The sequence below is a fragment of the Trachypithecus francoisi genome, unplaced genomic scaffold (assembly GCF_009764315.1).
Source record: "Trachypithecus francoisi isolate TF-2019V2 unplaced genomic scaffold, Tfra_2.0 Lachesis_group6, whole genome shotgun sequence".
In the NCBI taxonomy this organism is placed as follows: domain Eukaryota; kingdom Metazoa; phylum Chordata; class Mammalia; order Primates; family Cercopithecidae; genus Trachypithecus; species Trachypithecus francoisi.
In genome coordinates, this window is record NW_022681471.1 from 105,184,138 (window position 1) to 105,208,706 (window position 24,569).

Sequence of the window (24,569 nt, forward strand, 5' to 3'; positions counted from 1 at the left end):
TCTTGCTGAAGAGCTCGCCCCTCTTGGTAATTTGTAAGTTTTAATTGTAATCCTCTAGGTTTTATAAATTCTATCCATCTATGCCTTTATTAGTTAGCGCCTAGCATATGCTTATGTTTTTGTAATATATGTTTATACATTTTATAATGTATTTCCATAAAGCACAAAAAATGCTATTAGGACCATCAAATGTAGGCTGAAATTAATGAAAACATGTACCATTTTGAATTTATAAATTTGTATCTGGAAAATGAAAATTTCAAAAAATGCTATTAATGTGTATTACTAGATTCCTAAACTTAGGATATCATTCCTCATAGATACTGGAGAACAAAATAAATTGGAATGGATAAGGACTTGCAAATAAGAATTCATGAATATTGGCAATCTAATTATCTGTTGGTTTATAGCTGTGCTGTCCAATATTGCAGCCGCTAGCTATGTGTAGCTAAATTATAATTATTATAATTAACTGTAGTTAAAAAATCAGTTTCTCAGCCTTACTAGCCATACGTATTTCAAGTGCTCGTTATTCCCACATGACTAGTGCCCATTATATATACATACGTGTATATATATACACACACATACGTGTATATATATATACATACGTGTTATATATATACATACGTGTATATATATATATACACACGTGTATATGTATGTATAATGCACACATAGAATATTTACATCATTTTAGTTCGTTCTGCTGGGCATCACTGGTTAAAGAATAATTACCTTCCTACGTTGTTTTTTTTTTTTTTTTTTTGAAACGGAGTCTTGCTCTGGCACCCAGGCTGGAGCGCAATGGCATGAACTCAGCTCACTGCAACCTCTGCCTCCCAGGTTTAAGCAGTTCTCCTGCCTCAGCCTCCTGAGTAGCTGGGATTATAGGTGTGTGCCACCACTCCTGGCTAATTTTTGTATTTTTAGTAGAGACTGGGTTTCACCATGTTGGCCAGGCTGGTTTTGAACTTCTGACCTCGTGATCCACCTGCCTCGGCTTCCCAAAGTGCTGGGATTACAGGTATGAGCCATCGCACCCGGCGGCCTTCCTACATTCTAACAGTTTCTGTAAAGCAAAGTTGGCATTCCCAGTGAATTCCTTTGTGTTCATACAGTTACGTTTTCATGTCAGGGGGTGGGATGACAGCTCTCTAGTAAAATCATTTGAAAAATACTATTTCTTAGAATGCCATTTACTGCAAATGACAAAAAGGCCAACTCAAAGTGACTTATACCATTGCTCCTTAAAATGTGATTCACGGATCGGAAGCATTGATGTCCACTGGGCGCTTGTTAGAAATGCAGAATCTCAGGCCCCAACCCAGACCTACTGACTTAGAATGCATAGTTTGACACTCTGCAGGTAATTCATACATACATTAAAGTTTGAGAAACACTGGGTGAAACCATGACGATGTCCGTTATATAACAATACATCCAAAAATGGCATTGACACTAGAGATTATTATGTCTGTAATCTATGTTGCCAAAGTTCCAAGTTTTTACAATTTACCTGTTTTGCTAGCCCCTCTATACTCTCAGATGATGTGAACGATTGGAAGTTTACTGTAGCAGTTCCTAATATCATGTCCTGATACGCTTTTGCCTATACCTACTGTCAGTATCATCTCCTGCCCTACACTACTTTATTCTAATTCCACTATGTCGGCTCTCTATTGCCAGTCATATATATACACTCCATTCACCTTCCGCTTTTACTTTCCTTACTAAATGACCACTTGAAGGACATAAAATAAAACCTGGAAAAATGTGAACTTTTTCTTCCTATCTGTGGATGGTAGATTTTTATTTTGTGAATTTGACAATGTTTGCAAATGTATTTATATCTCTAGAATGTTAGCTGGAAATATGAAACTCCTTTCTCATTTTCATCATGTTTTAAATTGAAGTATATGAAGTCATTTTCATCAAGCAAATTCAAATATCAACAATTTCATATCTAATGCAATATTTTGTCCGTGATAAAAATAACATAGTGCAAAGGTAAGAGCACAGTCTTGTGTACACAGGGTTTGTGATTTCTGTGCTGGCTTCACATGCCACTGTGCCAGTTGCTTAACCTACCACTGTCCTCAGAAATAACAATGGTTAAGTGCAGTGGCTCATGCCTGTAATCCCAGGACTTTGGGAGCTCGAGGCAGGAGCATAGCTTTAGTCCAGGAATTCAAGACCAGCCTGGGCAACATGGGGATACCACATCTATACAAAAGAAGTGAAAAATTAGCCAGGCAAGATGGTGTACCTGTAGTCTCAGCGACTCAGGAGGCTGAGGCAGGAGGATCATTTGGGCCTGGGAGGTCAAGGCTTCAGTGAGTTATGATTGTACCACTGTACTCGAGCCTGGGTGACAGAATGAGACCCTGTCTTAAAAAAAAAAAAAAAAAAAGATTACTGGTATTATAAAGATTTACCTAGGCAAGGTTACGCAAAAAAAAAAATGTTGAATAAATGTTAGCCAATGTATTTTAAAACTAATGTTAATATTTTAACCAAAGGTTAACCTCCCCACTCCCTGAAGTCACCCCTTTTTAAACCACCTTTGGGAAAGAGGACATTTGTGTCTTGAAGGCTCTTAGAACCTCACCTTCTGATTTCAGTGCCTGCTTCAGGTTTGCTTCTTCCTCTGGTTCAGCCTTGCCGTGGACCACTCCTTGCTAGTCACCGAGAATACTGTGGCCTGTAATTCACCTGCACTTTACTGATGTTCCCTCTTCACAGGCCTCAGTGAAGGAAGGAAGTATCCTCTTCACTGCTTCTTATTTCAGTCTTTAGAGTTGTTCAAATACCAGTACTGTGATACAGCCCTTCCTTACTTGACAGAAGGGCATACTTGGGCATCCTGAGTCTGAGGCCCTTTGATGTTTCCCTGCCAGGGTCACATTAATCTATATCTTCTGAGTTTCAGCAGTAGTAACTAATAGATCAAACACATACCATAAATAGACTAGCAGTGGTTTTCAAATAAATAATATTCTTATCTGGATTATTGTTATTCAAAGTTTGATCCATAACCCAGCAACCTTGGTTTCACCTGGAAGCTAGTTAGAGCCGAATTCTTCGACCCAACCCCGTGAATTTAAATCAGAATCACCAGGTGGGCTGTATCCATATTTAAGCTTCAGAAGCTGTGATCAAGACCCCGTGGGCACCAAATCCAAATGCCTGTTGTAGAAACCATAAAGATACCATAAGTAAGGTGAGATGAGTTGTGTATAAAAGAGGATAGGGAGTGATGAGGACTACCGCAAACTGGAGATCTTACGCTTTGTATATGAAGTATAATTGGATATGAAGTATAATTGATATTCATTTGTGCCCTATGGGAAGGAAGGTTTAGGGTTGTTGAATCCTGTTAAATATGATCAAGCGTGGTCGGATTTGATATTTGTAGGCAATACCTCAAATTTTAACTATTGACACAAATTTCAATTTATTTTCAATTAGTATCAGACCAAATCAGGCATATGGACTACTATTTGCTAATATCTAGTCGAAGCCTGTAGTAAAGAATATTTTCTCAATTAAAGCATCTCAGAATCCTTTCCAATAATGGGATGAATGCCTTATGTTTTCATGCTTATTAGTGTCACACCACCACCATCCTTAGGTTCTTCTGTTTTCAGACTTGTTCCGAGGTTAATTTCACACTTCAGACACATGAAATCCTGCTTTTTGGAGACTCGGGTAGAACCCATTCTTAGGCAGTTTGCAGTCACACTTCTGTGAGTGGAGGTGAAGTCAGGAAGAGAATGTAAAAGTCTCACGTCAAAATAATTCACAGTAATTTCCTGGGGGTTGGCAGTTGTCCTCCTATTAATGTTAATATCTTGGTCTCTGCAGAATTTGAGTGAGTTGTGTATGTAGAATAAAGTTACCTAGAGCAGTAATTTTCAAGTATGAGTGTGCATCAGTCACCTGGAAGTCCTGTTAAAATACAGATTTGTAGACCACAATCCTAGAGTTTCTGATTCAGTAAGTGTGGGTCTCAACTTGAGAATTTGCACTTCTAGCAAGTTTCTAGGGGATGGGCTGATGCTGTTGGTCCAGTAGCCACACTTTCAGAACCACTAATCAAAAGAGAAAAAGCAGGGCTGTATTTGGCTGGGAGACACTGATGTGACTGTGCCAGTCATTAAAATATTGAGCCATCCAGTTTGCACACTGAGCACTCCCATACGCTACCTGCCACGTAGCCATTCTGGTCCCTACCCCAAAAATCCCCAACCAGATGTTTCTGTATCCCACCTATAAAGACAAAGCACCTGGCTGGGTTCGGGGACTCGTGCCTGTAATCCCAGCACTTTTGGGAGGCCAAGGTGGTAGGATTGCTTGAGCTAAAGAGTTGAAGACCAGCTTGGGCAACGTAATGAGACCTTGTATCTATTAAGAAAAAAAAAGATTACGTTGCCCAAGCTGGTCTTCAACTCTTTAGCTCAAGCAATCCTACCACCTTGGCCTCCCAAAAGTGCTGGGATTACAGGAATCAACCCAAATGTCTATCTGTGACAGACTGGATTAAGAAAATGTGGCACATATACACCACGGAATACTATGCAGCCATAAAAAAGGATGCATTTGCGTCCTTTGTAGGGACATGGATGCAGCTGGAAACCATCATTCTCAGCAAACTATCACAAGAACAGAAAACCAAACACCGCATGTTCTCACTCATAGGTGGGAACTGAACAATGAGATCACTTGGACTCGGGAAGGGGAACATCACACACTGGGGCCTATCATGGGGAGGGGGCAGGGGGGAGGGATTGCATTGGGAGTTATACCTGATATAAATGATGAATTGATGGGTGCTGACGAGTTGATGGGTGCAGCACACCAACATGGCCCAAGTATACATATGTAACAAACCTGCATGTTATGCACATGTACCCTAGAACTTAAAGTATAATAAAAAATAATAATAAAAAAAACTGTTACACCTGTGTAACATTAGTAAAAAAAAAAAAAAAACAACAACAACAAAAAAAAACAGAAAATAGTTGTTTTTAGAACTTTACTCATTAAATTTCCATTTTATAAAAAAAAAAGAAAAAGATAAAACACTCATTTGTACATCTCTTCTTATTGGTCAGTCTCTGAGTGCAAGTTTGTAAAATGAAATCACAAACATGAATACTGGGGGTTCAAATTTCAGATTTGGGGCAGAGCTCAAGAAATCTCTGAGGACCCACAGATTAAGGTAGGCAATGATACTATACAACCACCCTACACCTTGTGCAATCAAGCTGCACTGGATTTCCTGTTCCTCTGTGATGCGACAGGGTCTTTCACAGGTCTGTCTGTCTGGAAAGAGTTGATACCTTCCTTTTCAGTACTTCTGACTTCTGTCTTCAGAATTGTTCAGATATCAGTACTGTGCTAAAGTCCTTCCTTTACAGACTCATCTCAATTGCTCTCATTTCATGGTATGATCACATTATAACCAACTAATGGCCTGATGAGCTATATGTATTATCTGTGGCCCTCACCTGCCATCCATGTAAACTCCAAGATAGTAAGGGGCTGTGTGGGTCTTCCTTGCCTCTCCATCCATAGTATCCAGGTACTCAATAATTGTATATTTCGTAAATTAATGAATGAATTTTTCAAATCTCAACTCTTAGGCTGTGTGTTCTGTGAGGACACTGTTCCCATGACTGTAGGTCAGTTTGTATTCTCTCCTTACACCCTCAGGAATGTATATAATCTAATTATAATGGTTTTCTTATATTCTATTATTACTCTATTTATGTTTCTAATAGTCTCTAAGCTACTTGAAATTGAAGATAGGTATTTTATTTTGTCCATTCCTAACAAATATGAGTTTTTCTGCATAGACATGAAACTCAGTAAATATTTGTTGAAGGAAATGTCTGTCCAAAAGCAAAAAGTAAATGTTGTTTTCAAATACTAGCAACTTTCAGTTTTTGCTTCCACTTAAATGGATGTCTCATCTCTGTTGTTTCTCATAAAAATAAAATGTCTACTTTTTATGTTTGATAAATGAAAATTCTCATAAATTCTGATTGCAATGTTCCTCATGGTAAATGTGTCTCTAAAATGTTAAAAGTCAATAAATAGTGCAATTTAAATTATTGTAAACACTCTCAAAAGGAATATGAAATGCATATTGGAATAAAGCTCCAGTAACAACCCCAATACTTCTGGCCAGCTATGGAGCCATTATCTTTTATATTTTATTTTACTGGTTTACTTCCCGTTTCCCTGTAATTGTATATGAAGAGTGTGAGTGGTATGTAACATTACATACAGGTTCCATGTTGGGGTTTGAATAGACTGGCATTAGTGTATGAGGATAAAGATGCTGATGGAATTGTGTATCCTTCTGTTTAGTTTTAAATACACTTATTCTAATTTAAGTATTTTGATAGTTACTCTGTTGAACAGATTCATTTCACTTTTCTCCTCCTTGCTCTGTTCAAAGAGGATGAAGTCTAGATTTTCCATTACCCACGTTCGTCTCTGCCTTTGGTGGCTAAAATTCTCCAGCCAATGGGAAGCACTGGCAAGAGGGTGAAAGCAGAGATTGTGGTACTTTGTTCTTCCTCTTCTATTTCTTACTGTGGAGTGGCAGGAATTGTGTTCCTCTTGAACTACGGCTGCTGTTGGACAGCTCTTGTTCCATGTCTCTAACTCTCACTGAGCTTCAGTAACAGCTCTCCTCCTTTTTTCTTCCAGTTCCAGGCTTGCTAGGTCAGTTTGCTTTGTTGTTAGGTCCTGGCTCCTTCACTATCATTTATTATTTTCCCCTCAACCCTTTACATAAATGTGTAAGTAGTCTACTGAGCTAAACGTATTTGAGTGTGTTCTCTTTCCTGCCAATAGTATGCAGCGTCCACACACACACTCAACAGACCCAACTTTTATATTTTATTTTAAATGCTATCAATTTCTAAACATTGTTTTTCAAACCTTTAAATTGACAGACAAAATTGTATGTATTTATCATGTACAACATGATGCTTTTCAGTAAATATATATTGTGGAATGGTTGAATCTAGCTAATTAACATGTGCTTTACCTTACATATTTATTATTTTTGTGGCGAGAATATTTAACATCCTCTCTCTTTACATTTTTCAAGAGTATATTTGCATTAGCTGTAGTCACCATGTTGTAAAATAGATCACTTGAATATTTTAACTGTGACTATATATCCTTTGAAAAATATCTCCACACCTTCCCCTTCCTCGTAACCACCTCAGCCTCTGGTAACCACTATTCATTCTCTACTTCTGTGGGATCAGCTGTTTTAGATTCCACATATGAGATTAGGTAGTACTTGTCTTTCTGTACTGGCTTATTTCACTTAACAATATTCTCCAGGTTCATCCATGTTGTTGCAAATGACAGTATTTTATTCCTTTTTTATGGCTGAGTAGTATTCCATTGTATATATGTATACCACATTTTCTTTATCCATTCATATATTGGTGGATATTTAGGTTGATTCTATATCTTGGCTATGAAGAGTTCTGCAATAAAAATGGTAGTGCAGATATGTCTTTGACATACTGATTTCATTTCCTTTATATAATTCATAGTGGGATTTTGTATCATACAGTAGTTTTGTTATTCATATTTCAAGGAAACTTCATACTGTTTTCCATAATGCCTATACTGATTGCCATTCCCATTTACAGTGTTTAAAGTTTTCTTTTTTCTTAATTTGTAATTTTTAACTTTTGCAGGTATGTAATAGGTGCCTTTTTTCTAAATCGTTATCAACAATTATCTTTTTTCTTTTGGATAGTAGCCATGCTAACAAAAGTGAGGTGATATCTCTCTTTTTGTTTCTTTTGGCAAGGATGTCATTAATTATTATATTTTAACTTGTAAGTGCAAGGTTACATGTGCAGTTTAGTTAAATGGGTAAACTTGTGTCATGGAAGTTTATTGTACAGATGATTTCATCACCAGTATAAACCTAGTACCCATTAGTTATTTTTCCTAATCCTTTCCTCCTGCCACCCTCCAAACTCCAATAGGCCCCGTGTCTGTCGTTCTCCTGTATGTGCCCATGTGTTCTCATCATTTAGCTCCCACTTACAAGTGAGAACATGGAATATTTGATTTTCTGTTTCTGCATTATTTTGCTAAGGATAATGGCCTCCAGCTTCATCTATGTTCCTGCAAAGAACATAATCTTATTCTTTTTTATGGCTGCATAGCATTTCACAGTATGTATTTACCATATTTATCCAGTTTACCATTGATGAGATTTAGGTTGATTTTCTTTGCGATTGTGAATAGTGCTGCCATGAACATATGTGTGCATGTGTCCTTTTGGTAGAATGATTTATATTCCTTTAAGTATATACCCACAATAGGACTGCTGGGTCGAATGGTAGTTCTGTTTTTAGGTTTTTGTGGAATCACCACACTACTTTCGACAATAGTTGAACTAATTTACACTCCCACCAACAGTGTGTAAGTGTTGCCTTTTCTTTGCAAGTAAAGTGATACCTCATTGTGGTTTTAATTTGCATTTTCCAGATGATTAGTGATGTTGAGCATTTTTTCATATATGTGTTATCCATTGTCCTTTTTATGATAAATGTCTTTTTTGGTCTTTTGCCTATTTTTGATCAGGTTATTTGTTTTCTTGCTATGGAGTTTGAATTTCTTATTTATTTCTGATATGAACCGCCATCAGATCTATAGTTTGCAAAATTTTTCTCATTCTATTGGTTATCTCTTTACTACGTTAATTTTTAATTTTATTTTTTTTCTGTGCAGAGATTTTTAGTTTGGTGTTAAGTCCTCAGTCTATTTTTGCTTGTGTTGCTTGTGCTTTTAAAGTCATATTCAAAAGTTATTGCCCAAATAATTGTGATGAAGCTTGTCCTCTATGTTTTCTACTAATAGGTTGATAGTTTTGAGTCTCACATTTAAGTTTTTAATCCATTTCGAATTGGTTTTTGTATGTGGCAAGGGATAAGGGTCTAATTTCATTATTCTGCTTGTAGATTCTTTTCCCAGTAGCATTTGCTGAAGAGGGTGTCCTGTCCTCATGGTGTGTTCTTGACATCCATGTCAAAAATCAGTTGAATGTAAATGCATGGATTTATTCCTGGGTTCTCTTACTATGTTCCATTAATCTGTTTTTATGCTAATACAATGCTGTCTTGGTTACTATGACAGAATTTCTTCTAGTTGCAGACATTGACCTTAGTGAAAATCAAAGACATCCTTCCAGAGAACCATATTATTAGTGGTTCCATATCGATCGAGTATCTTCTGCTTTTTATTTATTTTTTATTGGTTAACACTATTGTATATGGGGGTACTAAGAGACTCCTGGCAAATTCCTGTAGTTTTCTGATGTAGTCCTACTTGCCCCGCATTGTATAGGATGAACTCAGTTGACCATTTGTGCTTAGGTTCTGTGTGGTAACCCTTTCTCTGTGGATTCAGCAGCATGAGGAGCCAAACATGGAACAGGGGTCATCTCAGCTTCTAGTTTAAAGAAATCATTTTTTAGTTTCTTGTAACAACTTCTTTTTTTATTTTTTGTTTTTATTTTTTATTATACTTTAAGTTCTAGGGTACATGTGCATAACGTGCAGGTTTGTTACATATGTATACTTATGCCATGTTGGTGTGCTGCACCCATCAACTCATCAGCACCCATCAATTCATCATTTATATCATGTATAACTCCCCAATGCAATCCCTCCCTCCTCCCCCCTCCCCATGATAGGCCCCAGTGTGTAATGTTCCCCTTCCCGGGTCCAAGTGATCTCATTGTCCAGTTCCCACTATGAGTGAGAACATGCGGTGTTTGGTTTTCTGTTCTTGTGATAGTTTGCTGAATGATGGTTTCCAGCTGCATCCATGTCCCTACAAAGGACGCAAACGCATCCTTTTTTATGGCTGCATAGTATTCGTGGTGTATATGTGCCACATTTTTTAATCCAGTCTGTCACAGATGGACATTTGGGTTGATTCCAAGTCTTTGCTATTGTGAATAGTGCCGCAATAAACATACGTGTGCGTGTGTCTTTGTAGTAGAATAATTTATAATCCTTTGGGTATATACCCAGTAGTGGGATGGCTGGGTCATATGGCACGTTTAGTTCTAGATCCTTGAGGAATTGCCATACTCTTTTCCATAATGGTTGAACTAGTTTACAATCCCACCAACAGTGTAAAAGTGTTCCTATTTCTCCACATCCTCTCCAACACCTGTTGTTTCCTGACTTCTTAATGATTGCCATTCTAACTGGTGTGAGATGGTATCTCATTGTGGTTTTGATTTGCATTTCTCTGATGGCCAGTGATGATGAGCATTTTTTCATGTGTCTGTTGGCCGTATGAATGTCTTCTTTTGAGAAATGTCTGTTCATATCCTTTGCCCACTTTTTGATGGGGTTGTTTGTTTTTTTCTTGTGTATTTGTTTGAGTTCTTTGTAGATTCTGGATATTAGTCCTTTGTCAGATGAGTAGGTTGCAAAAATTTTCTCCCATTCTGTAGGTTGCCTGTTCACTCTGATGGTAGTTTCTTTTGCTGTGCAGAAGCTCTTTAGTTTAATGAGATCCCATTTGTCAATTTTGGCTTCTAATTTAAGTCAAATTCTTGGCCGGGCGCGGTGACTCAAGCCTGTAATCCCAGCACTTTGGCAGGCCGAGACGGGCGGATCATGAGGTCAGGACATCGAGATCATCCTGGCTAATACAATGAAACCCCGTCTCTACTAAAAAATACAAAAAAAAAAAACTAGCCGGGCGAGGTGGCGGGCGCCTGTAGTCCCAGCTACTCGGGAGGCTGAGGCAGGAGAATGGCGTAAACCCGGGAGGCGGAGCTTGCAGTGAGCTGAGATGCGCCACTGCACTCCAGCCTGGGCGATAGAGCGAGACTCCGTTTCAAAAAAAAAAAAAAAAAAAAAATTCCTTACTGTTGAAGAGGTAGTTCACAGATAAAAGACAGAAGTCACAAGTTGGAGAGATATGGATAGATTAATATTTAGCTTGCTACAGATGAGGTAATTACATAAAGAAGTATTTATGGGTGAGTTCGCACTTGCACATCCACTTCTTTATGTCAACCCAGATGTCCTGTAAGCTACAACACCCTAGAAGTAACAAGCATACCTAGCAACAGGATCTTGGGTTCCAGTAACATTCTCCAAAAAAAAAAAAAAAAAAAAAAAAAAAAAAAAAGAACTAGAACACTGTGGAGAAACGGCTGATTCTAAAACTAAGAAAGGGAGTATAGAAAATGAGCCTGGAGCATTTGGTAGTGCCAGAAAGTAAGAACATGCTCAACTCCACAGCCCTGCCCTAAACAAAAAACTTTAATGGGATATGTCAAAGTTGCCAACCAAGAGAGTTCCCAGTGTCTAAAGCTGAAACTATTTGAGCAAAAATCCAAAGCAGAAACTAATACTGGATTTAGCTCAAAGTATCAAATAACTATACATGAGTCCATGTTATATAAATAATTTCATAAATAAATGGAGGAATAGAGGCAAATCTCCAATGCAGAAAAAACTCCAAATAACTTATGTAACTTCTCTGCCCTCACAGAGAGAGAATATAACTCCCCACTCCATAGGGACTGTATATAGTGACTTTCTTGTTAAAAAACAGTGTAAAAGGAGGTGGAAAGAGTAACTTTATAGTGGATAAATGTGACACTTATTACTTTAGCCACGTGGTCAAAGTTAACATTGATAAGTCATGTTGGAGTATATATGCTTGATAAAACGTGATTAAAAATGGACCATTACCTCTGTGGTCTTTCAAAAACCCTAGTTTAATGATGAGGAAAAATAATTCAGACAAATCGCCATTGAGAGGCATACTACAAAATACCAGCCTGGCCAGCACTTTTAAAAACTGCCAGAAAAATTCTGAGAAACTATCACAGCCAAAAGCAGATTAAGGAAACAGGACAATTGAGTGTAATGTGGAATCCTTGAAGAGATACTGAAATACAAAAAAAAAAAAGTTTAAATCTAAGGAAATCAGAGTACAATATAGACCCCAGCTAATAATAATGCACAAATATTGGTTCATTAATTGTAACAAATGTTCCATAATAACATAAGATGTTAATAAAATGGGAGACACTGAGTGCAAGTTATATGATAACTCTTTGTATTATAATCTCATTAATTTTTTGTAAATCTAAACCAAAACATTAAGTCTATTAAAAAACACTCTCAGCTATGTGTGCACTTTATGTGTTTAAATGTGGTGATTAATGGAAACTTCCACTAAATATTTTAGAATAAAAGTATGTATTCAAAATAATACATTCCTAATTCAAATTATATCCTGTTTATAAGATCAATGTTCAGAATATAGTTTTGAAAAATACTTTAAACATGATATTTATAAAGAATATTTCCCTTGAAATAACCATTAACACTTCCCATTTACATCTCAAATTTTGGTTGAATTAATGAAAGAACCTTAATGTATTTCATCCTCAACATAAACTTGTGTAATTAATAGGCAAAGCATTATCCCATGTCCCTGATGCTGGAAATGTAACTGAGAACGTTTAAGAACCTGGTTGTAGAGCTTACCGCTGGGCTGTGAACCTAGGCCTTTGAACTTTAAATTCATTACCCAGCCCACTATTTTCTATATCTTTGTGGGGAAAAAAGCACGCTTTCACTTATCTAATTCTGTGTGTCACATGGCGTCCAAACTTAATGGGTTAAAACAATTTATAATTGCGTCATGATTCTGAAGATCAAGAATACAAGCAGGGCTCAGCCAGGTTGTTTTTGTGTTACCGGTGTTATAGCTGGGGTCACTCCTTGGGCTGCAATGAGCTGGAAGCTCACTTCCAATATAATATTTCATCCTCCAGAATCACTCCTATATGATCTCTAATGATTCAGTAGTGTAGCCTGGCCTCCTTTACCGCATGGAATCTAGGCTTCAGAGAGGAAAAATACAAATGCTGCCAGTTTTTTTGTAGCCTACACTTGGATTTGGTGTGGTGTCAATTATGTCACATTCTGTGGTCAAAAAAAAAAAAAAAAAATCACAAGTCCTGATCATATTCACAGGGATGGAAAATAGACCTCGTCTCTTGAAGGGAAGATGGACAAAGAATTTGTGGCCATCTTTAACCACCACACGTATTAAATAATGAGAACGTAAACGAACAACTGCCGAAATATACTACTAAGTCAGTTATCAGATGCTTTGCACTTCAGTTACCATATCACATTTAGTTGGTTATGTGAAACTTTTTAGAAATCAGAATTTGTGAATGATTATAGGTCTGAGAAATAAGATTTCCAGGGGCGATTGATAGTGGGCTTTCCTTACATCCTTCTCATGTCCAGTAGATGCCCCCAAATGTGAACATTCCTTATATTGTAAATTCTATTGTTTTACATTGCGATGTTCAGTAATAAGTTGTTTTAAAAGAGGTGTAATAATAGACTTCTTTCAAATTTTCAGTTTACATAGAGTTTTAATGGATCTCCAGAATCAGAAACTGAAAGAGTTGAATGACTGGCTAACAAAAACAGAAGAAAGAACAAGGAAAATGGAGGAAGAGCCCCTTGGACCTGATCTTGAAGACCTAAAACGCCAAGTACAACAACATAAGGTAGGTGTATCTTATGTTATATGCTTTCTACTAGAAAGCAAACTTGGTGTATATTATCTATACACAATAACACAGATGACATGGTTGATGGGAGAAAATTAAAACTTAAAGTCAGCCATAGTTTAAAAATTATTTTTACCATCTTTGTTGCAAGGGCTCGAATGAGTCCCCTGCAAAATTCAGGTGATTGTATTAAGAGGTGGAATATTTATGGGTGATTAATCCATCAGGGCTCCTCCCTTATGAATAGGATCAAGGCCCTTATAAAAGAGGCTTCACACAGTGTTCTCCTGTCTCTTGACCCTCCACCATGCACCACCATGTGAAAACTCTGAAAAGGCCCTCACCAGACGCTAACACCTTGACCTTGGATTTCCCAGACTCAAGAATTGCGAAAAAATAAATTTACGTTCTTCCTAAATTACCCCAGTCTCAGTTATTTTTGTTACAGCAGCACAAAATGGATTAAGACATTTGTTGTTGTTTTTTAAAAAATACAACATAACTAGGCTTTTCATATTTGGAAAAGAAATCAAACATATTTGTGGATGAGAACAGCACAGGATATGTGATTTATTAAAAATTTGCTTTCCTGGAAGAAAGACTTCATAGGGATTACTTGTAATACAAATTTAAATAATAAGGCTATGATTTTTTTAATGTAATTTTACATTCAATTTATACTAACTTGAAGCCGGCCAAGCTTGATGATAAATGAGGGTCTAAAGCATTGCTTTTCTATAAAATATGGCATTTTAAAAATGTTAATATTTTCATCTTTTTTCTTCAGTTTACTTGTACATTTCCAGTTACGCTCCCTCGCTGCCAGAAAGCATTTATTTTTTGTTTCTGTGATTGAGACTTCTACAATAATTTTTCTGATCCAAAATTATGAGGGTACTTTATTTTAATCAATGCCATGAAATATTACAATTAGCTCTGAGTTTTATTGTTGAAATAGGCTCCTGCTCAATTCATGAGGATGCACACACACACAGAAGATCCTTTGTAGTTGTCCCAGGATTAGGGTTGCCATATGTAGCAAACAAAAATAAAAGAAGCCTACATAAATGTAAATTTCAGATAAACAACAAATAATTTTCTCAGTGTGTGTCCCAGATTATTCATTGTTTATCTGAAATTCACATTTTGCTGAGTGTCCTTTATTTTATCTGGCAACTCTATGATCTGTGGTTGCTGGATTTATGGCTTTGAAAGGGAATATCTGCTCCTTACCTCTTACCTCCTAAATCTGCCTTTTGCCTAACTTCTCTCTTTTTATAATAGTCAGATATAGCTTTAGAGTTCTTCCATGGAAATAAAAGATACATTTATTTCTAAGTTCTAGAGGTTTTTTTTTTTTTTTTTAGTTTATGAACTTCAGTTTTCAATGACAAATGGGGCCAGCTCTTACTATACTGACCCCCAGGAGTCTTTTGGCTACAGCAGTTTAAGATCTAGCATTTAAGAAGAGCTGTAACTATGGTAATCCTCATCTGCTATGCCATCAGGAAAAAATCATCAACTGTATTGTAGTTAGGTAGAAATTGTGACTGTGATTACTTGTCACATAGATACTAATTGAGCATCTGATGAAGAAGTTAGGTACAGTGCTAGTTCTCTCATAGTACCACTTTTCCTCTGTGGTACATTTGCTTCTCTGGTTGACACTATATCTGCCCTTTTCCCCTTGGCCTACACTGGAAGTTACATGCAGAGAGTGGCTATATACACCAGGGGTATCCAACCTGTTGGTTTCCCTGGGCCACATTGGAGGAATTGTCTTGGGCCACACATAAAATATACTAACACTAATGATAGCTGGTGAACTAGAAGAAATAAATGCAAAAATGTTTTAAGAAAGTTTACAAGTTTGTGTTGGGCCACATTCAAAGCCATCCTGGGTCATGGATTGGACAAGGTTTATGTACAGCAGTGGCTTCTCTCTCCCTGAGGGCATTTCTGGTGCAGAAGCATTTCAGCCAGTTTGAAGGTGGACAGGAGGTGCAATTAGTGCCGCCAGAGCTGCCCTTAGCCAATGAGGAGTAAAAGGCAATAGAGAAATCCTGTAGAATCTTTGTCCCATAGTGGGACATTTCTAACGTATATTCTCTACAGTCTTTCCGAGATTCCCCAGTAGAACCGAGTTCCAGATATACACAAGGTAACTTCCTGAATGTCCCCATGCTCTCATAATGCCTTAAGGGTTCACCCTCCAAATAAACCATTTGTTCCCAAGTCTTTTGCTCAGGATGTGTTTTTGTAGGAATCTAACCCAAGACAAACTTGTCCCACTAGAAGCCAGAATTCGAGCTCCAGTTCTACCACTAACTGTATTGTCATTTTCCAACATCACTTAATGTCCAGGTTCTCTATATCTTTACTTTGGAAAGAAAAGTGTTGAGTCAGTTTGTTTCCAGTGTTCCTTCCAGTCATAGTTTTAATGTGTCCAATACTTTTGGAACTTGAAGTATTTTAGAAAAGACCAAGATTAGGCCAAGTAACAATGAACATCAGAAGACAGGACGCTGGTGCCGGATGCCTGGAGTGTAAAGAGAAAGCCAGGAAGAAGAACTCGAAAAGAGCAGTGGAAGGAGAATGTTAGCATAGCTAGGTATGGATAACTTAGGGCAGCTGGGAAGGAAGTTCTTAGCTTGGGATGCTGAATACACTCTTCATTAAGGTGAGACAAGCTGTCCAGGATCTTAATATTCTGACAAGTACCTGAAATGTTTTGTGAATGAAATGGAAAATGTTTGACAAATATTGTCATAAAATTTCAACAGATGATTCATTACTGGAAAGTATGCCATTTCTAATGAGTATGAAATTGCCTTGAAGAAAAAATTTGAAACAAAAGAAGGCAACAGGATTATATGCAAGTTGGTTATGGATCATTTTACATCCAGAAATTATTTATTTATTTAAGGGCATAAAGAGGCCAGAAGGCATTGGTTTGCTGGCTCAGAGAGTAAGGCCAACTCCTGCTTTTAACTATTTGAGCATTCTTCAGGACAGATTTTTTTTTTTTTAAATGAAATTAAGACAAAGGAAAGAAGATTTATATTCAAGTCCTAAAAATTGATAATGGTCTTTTGTTACTTGGGAACAATTTTGGCGAGAAGAAGGTGACTTAACGTCAAACAATTTAGCAAAGAGTTGAATTTATTTAAAACATGAAACATGTACATTATATTGTCTTTTAACACTGAAAGGAACATGCATACAGAATTAAAGGAATACTATTTTGTTAGTCTTGGCACATTTCATAAAACAAAAGAAAATAAATATTACTTCTTTGGGTAACTGTGTTCAAACTGAAGCCCTATATACATACATAGTGATTGAATCGCTTTTCAGCTTTTCTTCCCAAGAATTGTAAATCATTGAAAGTAAGGAAATTTCTCCTTCTGACAACAAAATACATCAGTAACCTTAGAGTACCCACAAAAGCAACTCCCATCTGCTGTCTCACCAAACTTCTAATATTTATTTTTAGCTTTGTGTAAATAGACATTAAATCCTTGTGCCATCACCATTTTTTCTTAAAGATGATTGCAGATGACGAAATTAAAGAAAAGATACGAATTTTATTGCTGGGAATTGATTTAAATTCTTCTCAGATCAGAGGTCGCCTGTTTGCTCTCTCAAATGGAGGGCAAGATTAAAATGTTTGCAAATCTTGCAAGTACACTGGGAATATTACAGATATGCTTCTGTATATTCTGTGACAAGATCCTTTGCTATCTTCATTTCAACAGCATTTTATTATGAGGCAGGCTAGAAATTCAGACACTGTGAAATGCCAGGAAGATAAGTCACTTTTACTGAACCTGGCAATTAGGTAAGGTAATACCTTACCTATATGTTGATCCTATATGGTGGTTACTATTAAATGTAGTCAAACTCTTTAGTCTGGGTAACCGAGAAAAGTTCAATTGGCTGCAACATTTGGGATAAACCATTCATTCTTAGACATTGCTTTGGGGAGAGTATTTAGAGGTTTACTTTAGATCTGAGGCACCTAAGAGTGATTCTCTCTGGTGAGTAAACAAATCGAACCTCTCATTCCCCTGTGAAAAATTATATCACATATAATTCTAGCTGGTCATTTTTGTCGTAAGGGATAGAATTTATTAGTGATGTTGATAAAGAATGAAAGATTTTCCCTCGAAGGAGTGGCATGATGTTATTGAGGAATAAAAGCCTTGAGCTTTCATTGATAGTAAAGAAGTTTGCCATTTTGGAAGGCATTTTTATCAAAAGGAAATATTTAACCGTGAAATCTTTTGTCTCTTGGCATAGTGAGACTGGGATGAAGTTTAAAGCTCAGTTACTTGCTAGGTTTTCCATTCTGAGAGATTTAGACTTTTGTGCATAGATACATTACGTTGGTGATAGCATCAACAAAGACTTCACAAATTACTAGAATTTGCAGATGTAAATATATACTCTATATTCTGACTTCAGTGAAGGTTCTATGTGAAATACTGATTAATACAAACTGAGTAGCCTCTTAGAAGCTCAGTCACCTATGCCTTCCTGAAGGTTAGTTAAAGGCAGACATTTGGGTTGCCAAGATTGTGAAATATCCTCATCTGGTGACCTTTAAAATGATCTAGATGTTCATGTTACAGAGAAGGTTTAGGTATAATTCTGCCAAAGGATCTGACATTTCATTTCATTCCATTGCATTCTATTCCATATCACTGAACAAACACTCATTATAGCACATGGGTGCTGTGAATACAGAAACCAATCATTTATCAAATCTTGTAGTATACTTAATGCTGGAGGATTTAAGCCTGATCATGGAGGTTGATTATGAGTCTTATATAAAAGACTCGGGCATTTGCAGTACTTCTATAAGTAACAGGAAACCATTATTCATGAGAAATTAAACTAGAAAGAGCAGCAATTTAGTAAAACTTACCTTAATATTTAAGAAGACATTTTTGAAGATAAAGAGCAGAGAAAACAGGAGGCCAGAAACATGTCAAGAGGATATTGCAGAAAGTGTATGGAGCCTGAATGAAAGCAGTATCAAGGAAAATGTAAACAGGTATAAAGCATTCCAGAGATCAAATCAAAACCAATAGAACTAGATTTAGGAAATGAACAAAAAGCTCAAAATAATAGATTCTGGGACTGGGCAACTGGGACCTGAGAGCTGGAATTAAGAAAATAGGCAGTATAAAAGAGAAATGCAATAGTTGGAAGGAGGATAAGTGATTCAGTTAAGTCTGACAATGACATAGGATCAAGTAGTGCTTTTAGTGCTTAGCAAGCTCGCTCTCATATTTAGCATGGTTAAGACTACACGTTATTTGTTTCTGCTGTGAGGTTTCATTTTATTTCCTGTCTTTTGCCCTCATAAGTGCTTAATGAAAGTTTCATGGTTGTGATGGTAAGGAGGATAAACAATAAAATCCAGAAAAATACTGTATTATAACCAGAGAGCCAGATTTCTTTATGTGTTTTCAGAGTACTTAGTCAATAGTTGGTGCTCAGTAAGTGTTTTTAGAGCAGATGTTCTGATAATATTGACTACTTTTATTTCTCAACCATCTTCATCATGGTTAACTTTCTGACAAGGGCATGAAATTTTGACAAATTAAAAAGTTGAGCGTACAGCAAAAAAAAAAAAAAAACCATAAGGTGTAGAAAAATATATCTATAAAGTGACTTTACCTGGTGATGTTGTATCTGGTGTCTTCATCTCTGACTTTTCCTATTTCTTTCTATCTCTGTTGCATTCCCGTATTCAAATATCTTAATAGTGGTAAACCATTGACTATGAAATTGATTTGAGTGGTAGTATTATTATTTTGACATAAATGATTGGAAGTTTATGTAAAAAAGAACGTCACTTATATAGTCTACATAGTAGTATGTGCATGATATTCAGTTACAGTTTTTTAATCTAATTGAGAAGACTTCTAATTTCCCATAAGCATTCTATTAACAAGCGTCATTTTCCAAGGATATATTTGCGCAGTAATGCTATAGATTATTAATAATAATGATAAAATTCATGCCCATGTTCTTATTTTATAAATCAAGTGTTTCTAGCAATCAGATTATTATTTAGCTTATTAGAAGTTACTGAGTAACATTACTTAGAATGTCACAGCTTTTTTTTTTTTTTTTTTATACTTTAGGTTCTAGGGTACATGTGCACAACGTGCAGGTTTGTTGCATATGTATACATGTGCCATGTTGGTGTGCTGCACCCATTAACTTGTCATTCACATTAGGTATATCTCCTAATGCTGTCCCTCCCCCCCGGCCACAATAGGACCCGATGTGTGATGTTCCCCTTCCTGTGTCCAGGTAATGTCATTGTTCAATTCCCACCTGTGAGTGAGAACATGCGGTATTTGGTTTTCTGTTCTTGCGATAGTTTGCTGAGAATGATGGTTTCCAGCTGCATCCATGTCCCTACAAAGGACACAAACTCATCCTTTTTATGGCTGCATAGTATTCCATGGTGTATATGTGTCACATTTTCCTAATCCAGTCTGTCACTGATGGACATTTGACTTGATTCCAAGTCTTTGCTATTGTGAATAATGCCACAATAAACATATGTGTGCATGTGTCTTTATAGCAGCATACAGCTTTGTTTTAAAGTATTATCAGTACTGCTACAAAAATTATAGCTGCTCAAGACTCTCTCATCTTAGAGGCACTAAGTTTTAGTTATTATACTTCATTACTCCTGTAATGCTTCCTCATGAGAAGACATTGACCTCTGCAGTGGGGTTTAAAGAAAGGAAAATAAGGACCCTAATTCTCACTTACTGAGTTAGTCTCATGTAAAATGTCTCTCTTTTTCTGAACCAGTATTGTAACAATCAATTTCAGTTATTTTGTATAGGTAATACAAAATTAATAATGTAAATAAATTATTTAATTATAAGAACATTTCAGAATGCATTTTAGGGAGACCTTACAAGAAAGCTAAGACACATATGATAACATGAATTTTAAGGCAATAATTTTCCTCAATAAATGTGTGAATGTATCTTAAAATGCATGACCATAAATCCAGTCCCATGTTAAAAATAAGGTTGAATATGATACTTTTTCTGAAGAATATGGAGTACTATCATGTTTAATATTTCTGTTATAAACAGAACTTCTAGTAGATTTCTAGTACTAGTAGATTTCTGCTGGTAAATCTGGTAGTACTCTATTCATTGGAAGTATTAATACTGTATACTTTAACAATTAAAAATCTAAGTCATATGTAGTAAGACAAAAAAAGCACTATTTTTACATAATGGTCTACAGTTTTGGCACACTGATATTTAATAATTAAAATAGGATGTGATTACCAAGTTATTAGAAATAAATACTGATGCTCAAAAGGGCTTTCCATGAATCTTACTGTAAAAAAAAAAAAAAAAAAAAAAAAAAAAAGAATGAAGGATAATGTGACTATGTCAGAAATGAAAGATAATAAGCATTTCCTCACCACCTACAAATCTAAGCACTGTACAAGCTGAATTTAATGTATTATCTCATTTAACTCTAGTAATAACATGTCTTAGAAGGGGTTTTAAAATAGATTGAGGGGTTACATGTACAGGTTTGTTACATGGATATATCATGTAGTGGTGGAGTCTGGGATTTTAATATATCCATGACCTGAATAACAAACACTATACTCAATAGATAATTTTTCACCCTTCACCCCACTACCAGCCTTTAATCTTTTGTAGTTTCCAGTTTATATTATTCCACTCTAGATGTCCATGTGTACCCTTTGTTTAGCTTCTTCTTATAAGTGAGAACATAATGCATTTAAGTTTCTGTTTCCCAGTTACTTCACTTAGGATAATGGCCTCTAGTTCCTATTCATGTAGCTGTAAAAGACGGGATTTCATACTTTTTATCACTGTGTAGTATTCTGTGGGGTGTGTGTGTACATGTGTGTGTGTATATATATGCACATATATATATATATATATATACATACACACAACACACACACATATATATATGTGTGCATGTCACATTTTCTTTATCCAATCATTTACTGATGGGCACTTAGGTTGTTTCTTTGTTACTATAAATAGTGCTATGATAAACATACAACTGCAGTATATTTTTCATGTAACACTTTTTGTTGTTTTTGTTGAGTATATACCCAGTACTAGGATTGCAGGATGGAGTAGTTGTGTTTTAAGTTCTTTGTGAAATCTCCATACTGTTTTCCATAATGATTGTATTAACTTACATTCCCACTAAGAACGTATAAACATTTTCTTTTCTCCACATCCTTGCCAAACAACACATCTTTGCCTGTTGTTTTTTGACTTTTTTAATGATAGCTATCCTTTTAAAAAGAATGAGATACTGTCATTTGCAACAGTGTGGATGGAACTAGAGATCATTATGTTAAGTGAAATAAGCCAGGCACAGAAAGGCAGCCGTATCATATGTTCTGACTTATTTGTGGGATCTAAAAAAAAAACAATTGAGGTCATAGAAACAGAGTAGAAGGATGCTTATCAGAGACTGGGAAGGGTGGTGGAAGGGAAGTGGGGATGGCTATTGGGTACAAAAATTATAGTTAGAATGAAAAGGCATACTATTTGATCATATCATAGGGTAATTGTAGTCAGTAATAACTTGTACATTTTAAAATAACTGAAAGATTATAATTGGATTGCTTGTAAGACAAAGGACAAATGCTTGAGGTGATAGATACTAAATTCTCTATGATGTGATTATTTCATGTTGCAGGCCTGTATCAAAACATCTCATGTACCCCACAAATACCCGTACTCTGTACCCAAAAATTGTCTAAAAAAAAAAAAAAACAAATAATAATAGCCATACTGACTGGTGTGAGATGGTATCTCCTTGTGGTTTTAATTTGCATTTCTCTGATGATTAGTGGTGGTGAACGTTTTTTCATATGTTTGTTGGCCGCTTGTGTATCTTCTTTTAAAACAAGTCTGCTAGTGTGTCCTTTGCCTACTTTTAAATGGGTTTATCTATTTTTCTTCTTGTTATTTGTAGATTCTGGATATTAGTTTTTTTTGTTAGATGTATAGTTCAGAATTGTTTTCCATTCTATAAGTTGTCTGTTCATTCTGTTGATCGTTTCTTTTGCTGTTCAGAAGATTTTAAAATTAAGCTCCATTTGTCTATTTTCGTTTTTATTTTTGAGTACTTAGTCATAAATCTTCGCTCAGGCCAGTGTTGAGAACAGTTTTTCCTAGATTTTCTTCTAGGATTTTTATATTTTCAGGTCTTACATTTAAGTCTTTCATCCATTTTGAGTTAATTTTTGTATATGGTGATACATGGCCCAGTTTCATTCTTCTGCTTATTCATTCCAATATTTACAGCACAATTTATTGAATAGAATGGTGTATATATATATATTTTTTACTTTGCTGAATATTCGCTCATCATAGGTATATGGTTTTATATGTGGGTTCTTAATTTGGTTAAATCAATCTGTATGTATATGTTTTTATACCAGTATCCATGCTGTTTTGGTTACTGTAGCCTTGTAGTATAATTTGAAGTCAGGTAATGTGATGCCTTCAACTTTATTCTTCTTGCTTAGCATTGCTTTGACTATTTGGGCTCTTTTCTGATTCTCTACGTATTTTAGTATTTTTTCTCAGTCTGTGGAAAATTATGTTGGTAATTTATAAGGACTTTGTTCAATCTGTAGATTGCTTTGGGCAGTGTGATTATTTTAACAATATTGATTCTTCCAATCCATGAGAAGGGGAAAGTTTTTCCATTGTTCGTGTCATCTATGATTTATTTCATTGATGTTTTGTAGTTCTCCTTGTAGAGATCTTTCACTTTTTTGCTTAAAGGCATTTCTAGGTTTTTTTGTTTTGTTTTGTTACTTGTTTTTTTGTAGTTGTTGTAAATGAGATTGAGTTCTTGATTTTGTTCTCAGCTTGATCATTATGGTGTATAGAAACGCTACCGATTTTGTACATTGATTTCATATCCTGAAACTGTACTAAAGTCATTTATCAAATATAGGGGCCTTTTAGAGGAGTCTTTAGGGTTTTCTAGACATAAAACCCTGTCATCAGTGAAGAGAAGTCATTTGACTTTCTTTTTCCCAATTTGGATACCTTATATTCTTTCTCCTGCCTGATTGCTCTAGCTAGGACTTCCAGTACTATGTTGAATCGGAGCAGTGAAAATGGGTATCCTTGTCTTGTTGTAGTTCTTGGGGGAGAGAGGTGCTCTCAACATGTTCTGTTCAGTATTGTCATATATGACTTTTGTTATTTTGAGATCTGCTCCTTCTATGCCTAGTTGCTGAGGGTTTTTACCATGGGGAGATGCTGGATTTTATCAAATGCCTTTTCTGCATCTATTGAGATGATCCTGTGGTTTTTGTTTTTATTTCTGTTTATGTAGTGAATCACATATATTGATCTGCATATGTTGAACCATCCCTACATACCTGGAATAAAGCTCACTTTATTGTCATGTATTATCTTTTTGATACACTTTTGCATTTGGTTTGCCAGTATTCAGTTGAGAATTTTTGCATCTGTGTTCGTCAGGGATATTGGCCTGTGGTTTCCATTTTGTTGTGTCCTTACCTACCTTTGGTATTAGGGTGATACTGGCTTCATAGAAAGAGTTAGGGAGAATTTCCTCCTGTTTGATTTTATGCAACAGTTACAGTAGGATTGGTACCAGTTCTTTGCATGTCTGGTAGAATTCAGCTGAATATGTCTGGTCCTGGGCTTTATTTTTTGGGGAGATATTTTATTACTGATTTAGTTTCACTATTTGTTATTGGTCTGTCCAAGAATTTTGCTTCTTGTGGTTCAGTGTTGGGAGTTGATATGTATCCAGGAATGTATTCACTTCCTCCAAATTTTCTAATTTGTGTACCTAGAGATGCCCCTAGTAGTCTCTGATAATCTTTTGTATTTCTATG

At 36.0% G+C, this 24,569-nt stretch overlaps 1 protein-coding gene across 1 annotated transcript in view; it reads left to right on the plus strand.

The window, feature by feature from the left end:
- Positions 1 to 24,569, plus strand: part of DMD (dystrophin) — a 2,224,438-nt gene that overhangs the window by 611,081 nt on the left and 1,588,788 nt on the right. The window contains 1 exon segment of the mRNA XM_033201414.1: positions 13,474 to 13,624. Within this exon segment, the coding sequence (XP_033057305.1) occupies positions 13,474 to 13,624 (151 nt within the window).